Source organism: Limulus polyphemus, unplaced genomic scaffold (genome assembly GCF_000517525.1).
Source record: "Limulus polyphemus unplaced genomic scaffold, Limulus_polyphemus-2.1.2 Scaffold210, whole genome shotgun sequence".
Classification (NCBI taxonomy): Eukaryota; Metazoa; Arthropoda; class Merostomata; order Xiphosura; family Limulidae; genus Limulus; species Limulus polyphemus.
The window spans coordinates 821,880-835,605 of NW_013665820.1; the positions used below are offsets into that span (position 1 = coordinate 821,880).

At 29.8% G+C, this 13,726-nt stretch overlaps 1 protein-coding gene across 5 annotated transcripts in view; it reads right to left on the reverse strand.

Moving 5' to 3' along the window:
- The window catches only part of LOC106478423 (cohesin subunit SA-1-like), a 53,212-nt gene that overhangs the window by 36,301 nt on the left and 3,185 nt on the right, over positions 1–13,726 (reverse strand). For 4 of the 5 annotated variants that reach the window (XM_013938965.2, XM_022382020.1, XM_022382021.1 and 1 more), the window contains 8 exons: positions 9,922–10,095; positions 9,358–9,562; positions 8,277–8,428; positions 7,411–7,484; positions 4,916–5,039; positions 2,924–3,022; positions 1,773–1,852; positions 715–937 (listed from right to left, as the gene is read on the reverse strand). In XM_013938965.2, coding sequence (XP_013794419.1) covers positions 715–937; positions 1,773–1,852; positions 2,924–3,022; positions 4,916–5,039; positions 7,411–7,484; positions 8,277–8,428; positions 9,358–9,562; positions 9,922–10,095 — 1,131 coding nt within the window. The remainder of the gene's footprint in view (positions 1–714; positions 938–1,772; positions 1,853–2,923; positions 3,023–4,915; positions 5,040–7,410; positions 7,485–8,276; positions 8,429–9,357; positions 9,563–9,921; positions 10,096–13,726) is intronic. The other variant, XM_022382022.1, reaches the window with a different exon arrangement.

The following is a 13,726-nucleotide window of genomic DNA, read 5'->3' on the forward strand; positions in this document are numbered from 1 at the left end:
CACACACATATATATACACACACACACACAGCCTTAAAATTAGGAACTTAAAACTTGCATAATATTAAAACTTGATTTAGTAACTATGTTGTTTTGATGCCAAGTTTATTTATAGTTTAAGTAAATTTTGAATGTAACTCAGCAAAACCTTGTGACATGCAGAAAAGGGTACCTGTATGGAAAGAGTTAAATCTTTTATGTTTTCAAATTAAAGTTGTCAGGTGTATCATTAAACAAGGTTTTTAATATTCAATTACAGTTGTGATGTTTATGACAAGTAAAATACTTAAAACTAGTTAGTGTTGTTTACATGGTCTTTAGACTTGTTTGTGTGTATTGTAGTATTATGAACATTTTCATTACTTGAACTTGAAGAGAATTAAAGTCTGTGAAACGCATGGATATAATGGAAGATCACGGTCTAAACTGCAATATGTTTATATTGTACTGTTTACATAACGAAATATAAACCTTTAGATGTGCTAAAGAACAAACAGTAATACAATTGTTGTCTAGAATAAGAATGTTTAAAATGAACATTTTATGCTTAAATGTAAATAGTGCACTGATAAGTACTTATAAAACAAAATACATCAAAAACAGAAGTAAAATTTTAAATTTCCTCAGTAGCTAACATTTATAGTGAACAAAGTTGCTGTTAACATTTGCCAACTGAACTCTGGAAAATTCCAAAAACTCTAGTTATATACTTACCTCACTTTCAATAAAGAACTGCACCAAATCTCGGATCAGAGGGGTGTTAATAGATCTCTTTTTACCTCTCTTTGTAAGTAAGCCAAGAACAGCTTCTTCATCTGGCTGAAACAACCTTTCATTCAAAAATTCTCCAGCAGCTTGAGCAACAGCTCGATGAGAAGAATAGACCAGTTCATAAACGTGCTCACAATCTTTATCAGTCAGGATTTCACGATGATACCTACCAATTTTTCAACAAACCAGTTGCAGACAATAAATAAAATAAACTTCCATCAACTACTAACTCAAAAACAAGATGCGTCCAAGGGTTTAAATACCATAAATGAATTAAACATTGTGAACAATTGTGAAAAATAATAATTTTTTTTTGGAACTCCACTCTTGAATAGTAATAATAATAACAATGCTACATGGACACTGAAACACCATCTACATTTAAGTATAATCTTTTTCGTTTGCTGCAGTTAAATACCATGACTACACTAAAAGGACTGGATAAAGCTAGTTTTATGTCACCATCCATGCTGTGTCTAATAAGCTTTTATTTATTTATGAATTTTCTATTATTGAAACAGTGCACAAAATGTATTGAGAAGGAAATTAATTCCCCTATTTTGTTAAATACCAACAACAATACAATTACAATCTAAGAAAAGTAGTATTGCACCTAAGATATAACTTGCATTTTATTACTTTTCCTGAATCAAAATACATTCAAAATTAGTTTCACTTTCCCAGTTTCATAGACTTGTCTAAGTATGATGTTGCTTGAAGGTTAAGAAAATGTAACTATATGCATAATGAAATAATTGTTAAAACATTTATTGAATATAAGACATACGTCAAAATATGCTATTTTAATTTATCACATTCACCGAAAAATGTTGTCAAACTAACTATAACAAATGGACTAGATCATAAAATAGTATTTGACTTGCAATATTACAACGTACAACATTGGTACCTATTATTATAATGTATTTATTAAAATGTAAAAATTGTTTCCCTGCTGTTATCAATTTTAATGCTCTATTGTTTATGCAATTTTTTCTTACTTGTGAATACTGATGACCAACTTTACTGCATGCACAGCAACATCATATTCTTTGTCCAGTGTCATAGCAACAATCCGATCCTATTAAAAATGTGGTGCAAGCTCTAATAATCTCTTAACAAATTTGTGTTGACCATATAAAGTTTTATAATGCATAGTACAAAATATTACACGATATATTTCTCATATTATTAAGTTTTAGTTAAAAAGTTTATGCATTCCCAAGTATGCTTACTCTTGAAAATCTTTGACTTTTAATAACACATTTTGATCAAGTGTTTTCTTGGAATTCTTCAAACACTATCAGATAGGCAGTAGCGCTGCCTACATAGGGATGGTTTAGATTGTTCATTGAAATGGTATTTTAAATATCTCCTCAATAGATCATCAGAACTTTACAATACTATACAGTGTTTCCTCTTATAACAATATCTATGCAATGACTGAGTCACAAGTTCTTGGAATGTCTGTAAATATCATAGTAAAAAATTTGATTTACTTGTTTTTCTTTCTTCTACTTTTTTTTTATTACATAATAACTCAAAAACCAAAACAATGTTGTCAACATTTCACTGAGGTGACATTCTTTCAAATGGAGTATCTGCTTTTATAGGTATTTTTAATAACTAGTAGTAATTAAAAAAACATCATAATTCTAGTGTCAACGATGTTATCCTTACTCCTTGAAGTTAGCTTTCTTATAGAAATTTCATGTTCCATTAAAAAGCTTAAGTACAGGGTGAAACAGGAATTACCATCCAATAATATATAAACAATAAATATTACAGTTGGAACCTCACTGTATGTCTACTAAAACTCTGCATTAAAAAAAACAAGCAAACAAGTAAAGAAAAAACTTTAAAAAAAAAGTAAATGTAGGAATGACTAATATCAATCCTTCAAAAGCAAAGATAGTAGGGATGGCATTTACATCATCCCTACATAATAGCACAGGCAAGAAATAATATACATAGCACAACTGAGTTTAATTTATCCTACTTTTGTCTGTTAACATTGTACTACACTGTGTGCCTGTGCTATTATGCAGGGCTGATGCAAATGCCATCCCTACATTTATATATTTTGTTGAAAAGTTTTTCTTACTTGTGTGTGTGTGTGTCTATATATCTGAAGAAATGAAACAAGTTTTACCTTAAACTTGTTAGTGAACAATTCTAGCTTAGTTGTCAGTTCTTCTGCACCATACAAAGGAAGAAGTGCCTGTAGACATTTAAGTCTCACATCTCCAACCTGAAGAAAATCATAAGTTAGAAACAGGAGTATTAGTTGTTTTTTTTTGTTTCACTCCATCTTTTAATACTTTAACTTTTGCAGACAATTACTGACATCTGTAATATGTTTAGAAACTAAGTGGTAGTTGTTGAACAGAATTTTATATGCAATATCCTCAAAGGAAACTAATTTGATTTATCCTTATCTACACACACACCCAACAAATATTTGCTACTCAGCGTGTAAGAATGCCATGAAATTTGTCTCATCCACAAATTGTAAGTTTTCCATGAAAAGTTAAGTGTTAAGGTCAGTCAGGATATGTAATCCTTTTCACAAATGAAGACACTTGTGTTAAAATATTTCATCTTAAAAAGAAAAAAAAAACCAAAGTGGATTTAACTATAAGGAACTTAAAAGAGTACTACAGACCATGGTTATCACTACAAGGTACAAATTGCATCAATTCTTATACTTTTAATAGCTAACCTGTTTTGTTGATAAGTTGGTAAATCACAGCTACCTCTAGGTAAATAAAGCCACCTGAGTGAAAGATTTTAACCTGCAGGTAGACTAATTAGTTTCTATATCATAAAAAGGTTAAACACTACACATTATTCAACAGACCTTATAATGCAATAAAAAAGTGTTGATAAATCTACAATATAAAAACAAAGTTCCACTTTATCAGGCCAAGCCATTAATGAATATATTTGTACTCCAAGATGCAAGTTTGAGAGACTTTCTTTGAATTCACCAAGGTTTTGTCAGAGAATTCAAAGTGCACTAACATTTATATGCCTTTGTACTACAAATTTAAAAATTGTCATATATATATATATATATATATTTTTTTTTTTTAAATAAGTCACCTTAAATTATATTTTTCATTTTTAGTGGTTTTTCTGATGTACATGTAAAAGTGCAAGAAGAAAACCATGTCAATAAATTCTTGTACTTTACTGTCCAATTCTGCCTTAGTATTCAATAAATTTGGCACTATTCTTGGGCCCACCGAAGAATGGAGTATCCGTTTTAATATCCACACCTTCATAAAATATTGAACAATTTAGACAACAAGAATCAGAATCCAAACTTTCAAACTTGACCTGTCACTGTCATCACAATTGCATAATGATAAAAATGTTCCTTTTCTTGGATAGATTAGTCTGAATTGTTAGTTTTTACTATGCAAATGTAAATAATTCATATTTTTTTATATTATTTCGTAACCATATGCTATGGGTATAAAACTTGTACAGTCTTAACAATGTGGATGTGTTATATAAAAATTCCAATGTACAAATTGGATACAAAACAATCAGTGGAACTATGTCACTACATATTCCAGTTACTGCAGTCTTTTTTGTTTTTTCAATCCATACAAGTAACCTCATTGTAAGGCATTGGTAATTCTGTAATTTTAATTTGAGGAATTAACAGTGAGTTTATTACTTAAAATAAGTAATGATAATAGTAATTAACAATGTTCCAAAATCAAACATTACACTTCACATTGTTCATTCCCTTGTGGTCAGAAGTATTGATATCTTTTATAACAATATTTTTCTGTTTTAAAATGTACCAAAGTTTACCAATTTTCTGTTCCAAGCCTAACTAATTCCAAATCATGGAAGATAAACACTTTAGAAATACAAAATTTCAATTGGCTGTTACACATTTCATGGCTTTTCTAAAATGCTTAACTTTTAGTTAAAACAAAAGGAAAAGATTGAAAAATGTAATAACAAAATACAGCATTAAAAGAATACTGATTATAAATTACACACTAACTTCAAAAGTAATTAATAAATATTTTATCTTATATTGCCTGTTCAGTCATAGTCAAGTTTACAATTTAAAAAATTAAAAATTACTAAAATACAAAGTTGTATGATCTTTTAATTTCACCTTATCATGAAGAGTCCAACCTATATATTTCAGGTAGCTATCATCTAAGAAATGGGAGTGAAACTTCTTCATCCACTGACCGATCTCGTACATACAGATTGAACGAATCTCAGGTAAGGTATCCCTAAAAGAAGAGTTCATTACTTTACTTGTTTAATGATGTTCTGTATAAATTCTAGTGACTGAAGAATACTGATAAACATGAATGACTTTACAATGAAGCACAAAAAACATAATATACTTTCTTTATGTTAGTAACAGCAAGAAAACACCACAAAAAGGAATAAGTAAGTTAAATAATTAAACACTTTATCAGTTTCTAATGGAGCTGTCGACTATAAGCTCTTGTACAAACAAAACTTTCAAACATTTTTCTTGTTTAATTATCTATCCATTGGAACAGTATTGTATGAATTATATTACGGTTCAATTTCCATATCACAAAGAATAATTTAACTTCTTTGAAATGATGTTAGTTCTTATACTTGTTATTTTTGCAGTATGTAAGCATTTTGTGGAGATCATGTAGATGAGAGTTAGGTTTAACCTTGAAATCATCATAGTTTCATATAGAGTGAAAGGTCTGAAAAACAACTATTTATTATCACACTATATTTTTTCTTTTAATCAAGATTCTGCATTGTTCACTTGAATAGTCAAAAAGCAGAAACTACATAAATAATTTTCAGCTGGGAGAGAGGTACACAAACACAGCTATTCATTTTATCAGTCAATACATAAGAGAAAATATATGGTTATTAGAATAATGTACAGTCTCCAACACTGTTAAAGCCTGAATACTTAATAAAAACACAGATATAACAAGTTCATATTACATTTAGACTGATAATATAGACACACACACAAGTAAAAGGTTATACTTATTTACAGATCAGATCAATAATTCTGAACCTGTGATGTCCTTGGAACTATTACTTCAATCATTGATCATGCTTATGCTGACGACCATGACTATGTATCACTGCCCAATACATTTATTTTCATTTTATCAAGCTTGTGCAAAGGACAGTGAGGTCAAAATCAGGCTATTCCTCTTGAAAAAACTCTTCATAGAACCTCACTCTGCTCAGCTATTGATTTTTGAGACCACATTTAAGTAGCCCAAAGACATAAAAGTATTTGAGCAGCACTAAAAGCCTTGACAAATATGTGATCAAATAGGATTTCTACAATTACATTATTTTCAGCCATCTTCCTCATGAAGACTGTCACTGATTTCTAGGTTAAGCTGAAAGCTTATGAACTTCTGTCAACTTCAAATCCTGGTTTCTTGTACTGCTAACAATAGTACTAGAGATGTCAAGCTTCATTGCAATGCTTTTTTTGGGTTGGAGAATTCTCTTTTATAACCTTAACCTTCACTTTATGAATGAAGGATTGACATGAGGTGTGGTTTCAGAGGTAATTGCTCTGAGAGTTAAGTAATAATTTAGAGTTAGAAATTAAATAAATGTCGAGATGTATCCATTTTATGACACTTGCTAACAAGATTGATACACACAGTTTTTTAATACAAATATATTTTAATATACAAACAATAATACAATTTACAATAACAGTTATCACAAATAATGATTTATGTACAAAAGATTTACAAACAATATTTAGTCCTTTATTTGGTCTGGAACTTCCTTGATATCTTATCAAGGGTTCACAATTAGTGAATTAATTTTGAGTATATGTAGATACAATTCACTTAAGAGGGAGCTAGCTAGCTCCGTGTTCCTAATTCTTCACTGGCCACACACTGAGTTGTCCACCAATGAAGTTATATATCCGCTGAAGTTAAATGGTTTGTAATATTCGAAATCTATAAACATTCCTGGTCAAATATCTGAAGTTCCTGATCAATAAGCATTATAACAATCAAGTTATGGCTTATGAGGTTTATAGCACACCAACTATAGTAAACCAATAATATATAATCTTTTGGCACAGAGCATTGGTTATATTTATAGGCATTAGAAGAGTTTCTTGAAACTTCAGCTTATGCAACAATGTAAGTTCTCTCCATAAAACATGTACTTCTCAAATTCATAAACAACTAGTAGAATCTATGAATTTCTGAGCATATGACTAGTTTATCTTATGGCATAGTGTCATACACAGGAATATGCTAAGCAAAGAATATCCCTTGAAATATTTGGGTAGTTGTACATAAATATATGAAGTTTGAAGCCTGAAATTTTCTTTGTTTCTGAAGTACATTTCTTAATACTAGTCATTCTGTGGAGCATAGGTTGTTATTTAAACTATGTTATGTCATGAATCTGTGATGACCTTTAATTGCTAGGTGAAATTCATGATAATTATATATTAAGAGAATGTTCCTTGAAACAAAAAATGTAATAACAAACTTTGTTCAGTTTTATTTTTTGTCTATTTTAACAGTTAAAACACTAAACTATTGATAATAAAATTCCAATGATGAAAAAAAAAGAAAGATAAAACTATGTGTGATAACTGAAACATACCTGTACCGATGAACAAATACACTCTTGAACATGTAAGTCAACATGTTCTTTATTTCCTCCATATTCTCTTCTAACTGTAAAAAACAAAAAAAAACAATAATTATTATTTTAGCATCTTATTTTTTAACAATAACAGTGATAGTTGCAACAAAGAAAAGAATAACTAAAATTATATTCTGAATTTGGAGAATCTTACTTATGGAAATAGAACGTGGTATAGTTAATATTTTCTAACCAGATCTGGTCACTTTAACCAAAGTGTATCATAGATATACCATAATCAAACACACCTATTCTCAATTGCAGCAAAATGTTTCCCACCTATGCACAACCGGTGCCACTCATGCTCCAATCACAAACAACTGTTAAAAAGTACAACATACTTTTGAAAACAAGAGTCAGATAATAAACAAATGAAAAAAGGCAAGTATACCATTATAGTGTCTAGATCAATCAAAAAATATTATGCAGTGAAGCTGCAGCCTTCAATAAGAAAACAGAGTAGTTGAGTAAAATAACAGAACATCAGCTCTACATCATTTTGCACACTTATGATACAAACATCATGATTTAAATATTTTTAGAACTAATGAGTAGCTCATGCAACATAATTCCAAGTCAGTACAAACAACTCTCACTTTCAGAAGATGACTGAAAACAGTACAAAATAAAGTATGCGTATTAAGAAATTATAAGATTATAGTGATTGCTTTGATTTCTAATTGAAATTTCAATAATACTGATGTGAAATTATAGATTATTTATTGGGTGATCTGAATACTCACTGCAATATTAAAATCACATCATTACCTCTATCTTGTTTCAACATCAATGTTCATATGTACCTTAACACAACAGATTCTTACCTCTTGCCTTTTAGTCATCAACATTTCTAACCGTTCTGTAGCACGTTTATCTCGGTTCTTTTGACGCTCTGCTTCGTACTGCCTTTGAGTATTATCCAAGTTAATACTCAGGTTTAAAGCCACATCCACCAAAGCTGTCATTAACTTCATGGCTGTTAAAGAAAACAAGAATTACTAAGAAAATATACACAATTCACAAGCCTCTGTAAAGGCCATATTCCAACAAACATAAAACAGTAAAAATTGTAGCAGAAACATTAACCATTGTCATCAACAGTCAACAGCAAAAAAGAAGAATACTCGAGTAAGTACTTTATTTCTTGTTTTTCATGTTTATTCTTTATTTATTATTATTATTATTATTATAACTCTTTAGGTTAAATTAGGTAAAATAAATAATAATATAATAAAACTATTTCATGAGGCACACATAGAAGCAGCTCAGAGTAGCTCATGAGTAAGGTAATTCGATAGTGTAACGTGAACTGCACATTCCCCAAGTGATTTACAACCTATAATGGTTCAAAGGGCATTTGATTACAAATAGATGTATACTGTTACCTGTTTAAAGCTACTTAGGATAAACAAATGTAGTTTCATGTTATATTTGAAGTCATTTTAGAAAGAAAAAAGGGTAATTTAGATTTATTTCAATTTTTTTTGGTGGTTACGAGGTCAGTCAAATTGGCCAACTGTGTATAGAGCTGGGTAGAGAAAATAACAGATAAATATAATGTTTTACTGAAAACAAATATTTGAAATTGTATTTTGGAGGTTTTAGAGATTACACAAATGAAATTTGAGATTTTTGGGATGAAGTATTTTTAATCTTAACATGAAAACCACTTTGCACACGGACTATTCAAAACAAATACTCAATATATTCAATGATAAATCTTTTTTAAGTTTATTAAAAATACTTCACTAAAAAATATTATTTTTGTATGTGAAAGATTTATAGTGTTTACTGAAGATATACACACTATATTAAAAGTTAGTATTATCAAATTTATAAAGACTAGTACAAAGAGGTTACATGGTCAGTCAAATTGACCAAGCCCATGTTGAAAGAATTAATTACCTGCCAAAGTTGCTGTATGACGAAATGCTCGAACTTGAGAATCAGAGAGACCAGTTAAGAGAGAAATAACATTATCCATAAGATACTGATCATAAATTATGCTGTACTGACACTGCTTCACAAGAACTTGAACAAATTCACAGAAATTGGACCGAAATTTTTTCCAAGGTGGGCCTGTCATAATAAGGGGATAATCTCCACTTTCCTATTAAGAAAAAGTTCTTAGTTAAAATAAAACACAGTGATGTGAAACATTTTCTTCTATTTTTCCTAATCATTTGAAAATGAGTAAGCTTTCTAACCTAAAAATATACAGAAATGCAAAAGGTATGGCTACCATTCTCAAAATAAGTAATTATAAATGAAACAATTTCTAAATAAAGACACTTGACAACAACGAAATAAAATATTCCCACAAAGTTATATGATTATACCAGAACAAAACAATGCAAGTTAGATTTTTTGCCATATCTCACTTCAAAGAAGGTACAAAGTAATTTTGTTGTTCTAAGTTTGAGGAACTATTTAATAAACTAAGAAAACCTCTTCATCAAACCATTTTACCTCATCAAACTCTTCTGTCATTTTTCTTATGATCTGAGCATGCTCCAAGCCTGCTTGCATCTGTGGTGTGATACGACCTCGACAACCAGCACATTCCACCAGAAACTGCATCAAGTCAAGAAGGGCAGTATCACGATCTTGTTTATAAGACTCTATCCAGTCATCTACTACACACTAGGAGTAGAAACATAGCTTTCCAAGTTGTACTTTTTTTATATCTTATTTTTTGCTTTTCAATTAAGTACAATGCACAATAAAAAAAATTAATTTGTACAAGTTCATGCAATCATCTACCATAGAACAAAAGTCAATATAAAACTTGTTTCTCAAACACTGATGTGATTAAAACCAATGTGTCTTAAACAGGGCATGAACCACCCAAGGCAGTCATCAAAACATTTAGGTACCACAGACAAAATTCAAACCCCTCAAAAAACAACCAACAATATTAATGGTCATCTTCATGTCTGAAAACACTGGACAAGTACTGACACATTGCTGAAACTTAAAGCTTAGTTGTCAGTAGGTTAGCATAAATGTAAATAGACTTAGATTGGAAACTAAGTACTTGTGTGCATAAATATCAAAATGAGGTGGGAAGATGTCATGACTTATTTCAATTCCAGTGTTTGGAATACATAAATCCACAGACCTATATACTAATGTGAAGCTATGGTTCTGCTATGGCAATGATAATACATGTACAGTAAGATGTAACTTACACCCCCAGTTCTCAAGTTTTGACCAATATTGTTAACACTGATATCTAAGCCTTTTGATTGGCAGTAGGACTTGTGTTATTTTATTATTATTGATGTTAGTCTGTGCCTATGTCTAGATATAGTATAAGGCAAATAATAATAATATGTATTAATTTTCTGTATATGCCCACTACAGATTCAAATCCTGGTCAGAATTGGTTTGGAAACTTTGTAGAAATCAGCAAAATGACCTACAACTTAACAGACAATATAATACAATAAAAAGTAGGCCACAAAATCATAAATTTATGGTATGAAAATATGAAATCTTGATGGAATTAACAACATTGTTTTATCCAGTACAAGACAATTTCCACGATATTTTTTGTTCCAACTGGGCTCAATCGTTTAAAACCTTTTACATGTCCAACATGATTTTTTGGAACGTTTGACACCAAACATGTTTTAATTTCATGCCCCTTAAGGTAAAATACTATCATACTTATGTCACTAAAAAAATACAAATAAGATAAAAGTGCCCACATATAGTTATCTTCATATAAGAATAAATAAAAAATTATATATTCAAAATGGAATAAGAATGACAGTAATACTATTTATACAATACATATTTCCTTAGATATTTCAAAACTGATATTTTAGCTTTTTACACATACAAAGGTTTATTGGTAATTAGAACTCAAACTTATGATTAGATTGATTAATGTCATGAAAATAATCACCAAATAGAAACTAGCATATCTGATTATTAGTTTTCAATTATTCCAACTAGTCAAGTAATAGAAATATTACCATTACAATTTCTTCTTACTGTTTTTGATTAAGTTAAAGTTGTTCAGCTTAACTGACAAATGGTAGTAACTGCTACTAATTGTTTTTAAACAAATGCAGTAACTTATAGATTAGAAAGATAAGAGAAATCAGTGCCTTTACTCAGTTTGTTTAAAATTTTTTTCTATCTTGGACTGATTAATTCTTTAAACCCGAGCAGATGCTGCCAGCGTCTAGCCAAAAATTCCAATTTACCCATTGGACAGTGACAACGTCCAATAACATTTATGTCTCTTTGGCTGAAAACTAACCCAAACTGTGTTATTATCCACCTCTGATAAATAGACCAGAAATTTTATAAGGTATGGTGCTAATTATTAGGACTCATAAAAATAATTCCAGCAAAATGTTCAAAAACTTATGGGTTTATAGAGTTAATGAACAGTAACCTTGCATAAGAACATAAAAGCAAAGCAAAAAAAAGAAATTACAGCCAAATAGATCCCCATCAACCACCAAAAGGCCAAAGAAAATGTAGCACAATGTGTGTATAGACCTATCCCATAAAAGTTTCAGAATTTAAGTTAAATTCACATACCACATAATCAGGCAACCCATTCAACAAGTTCATAAATCTAGTCAAAATATAATTTTGATGAACAAGTTTGCATCCAGGCTTCCCACTTTTAACTTCAGTATTTAATTTCATACTTGCAATATTTGTTATTTTAACACTTAGACCATTCACAACTCCTTACAATTCTGAATGTCTGATGCAAGTAATCTCTAGTTTGTCTACACTCTAAAGGAAAATCAACAGGTTTAAACTCTCTCATACTTATAATTTCTTAAATTAGGTATCATTCAAGTTGCTCACCTTGGAACTCTTTCTAACATATTGATATCCTTTACAAAGTAAACCAAAACTGAACAAAATACTACAAATGAGGCCTCATAAGTTTTTATACAGTGTTACGGTAGCCTTCTTTCCTTTATATTCAATATTCTTATAAAGAGAACCAAGTTCTGTGTTTACTTTTGTTCATCAAACACCAAACTCCATAATTTATATAACTGCTAGATGACTAAAAGATGAGTTTACTTGAACAAAACAAGAAGCAATACACTTGCAATGCTGAATAGAAAAAGTATACAGCAGAGGATGGTCATAGGGTATAATGTAGTCTTCATCTTACATCATTTGCCACAAAGAAATTATTTTTTATTTCTACTTGTACCTTGTTCAGTGCTTAATTCTTCTAGTAAAACCTATTAAAGCCAAAGTATTGTCAAAAACTTCATCTTATACAAACATAATAAAAATTTTCATTTATTAAAATAAATGTCTCCTTTTAATATATATTTTGATACTGAGTAGAAAGATTAACCCTTTCGAGATGAGGCAACAGGTGGAAGGCCATGTCATCTTGTTTGTTGACTCGCATTCAAAGTTTTATTGAACTACTATTTCATGAATTTATGTCAATAATTTTGGTATCAAACTATAGAATATAAATAAAATTTTAGAACTATATGTTACACAATTTGTTAATTTAAAAGTAAATATTAAAAAACACAGAAAAAAAATTGATTGTGTGTGTCAAGTGGTATGTTGAATGCAGCACCGGTTCAAATTAGATGTTTGTGAAGTCAAATACTAAGTCTATAGTTTCATATGAATTAGAAACTCAAATTCCAGATATTGACAAGTTAGAATATAAAATAAGAAGGTCTTATCTTTTCTATTTGCTAAGATATTGCTCACGTAATAAATCAAATACAGTGGCATCCCACTCACCTCTTTCCATTTTTTTAAATGCTCCCTTATATACACTTACTTCTATATATAACAAGAATAACCAATCTGAAACCCAGAATGTCCCCTAGTGGTTTTCTCAGCATTTCTAATGTACCTAGCACCATTTCTTTCTTTCAGATTAAGATTTCAATGAGGTAGGTCATGTCTTTAGTCTGCTCGAAATTTCATTTTGTTACACCCAAATACAGCTTAGTTACTATGCTTGATAAATTATAGTATAATTCTATGGTATTGATGTAGTAATTTATGATTTTTTAGTTATTCAAAAGTATACATATAAAACCTAAAAAGAATATCTTGTTTCATATCCTTCAAATGCACAATTTTTAAAGGCTTAGCAACCTACGTCAAGCAGCAACCAAGTACAAAGGTCGTAACTAGAAGAGAATTGTTTGCTTTACTTCTTCATTTACTGTTTCATGTTTTAGGAAAAATAACTATTAAGACTTATTTCAAAATAGCAATAATCTATATACATATATAATGTATAATA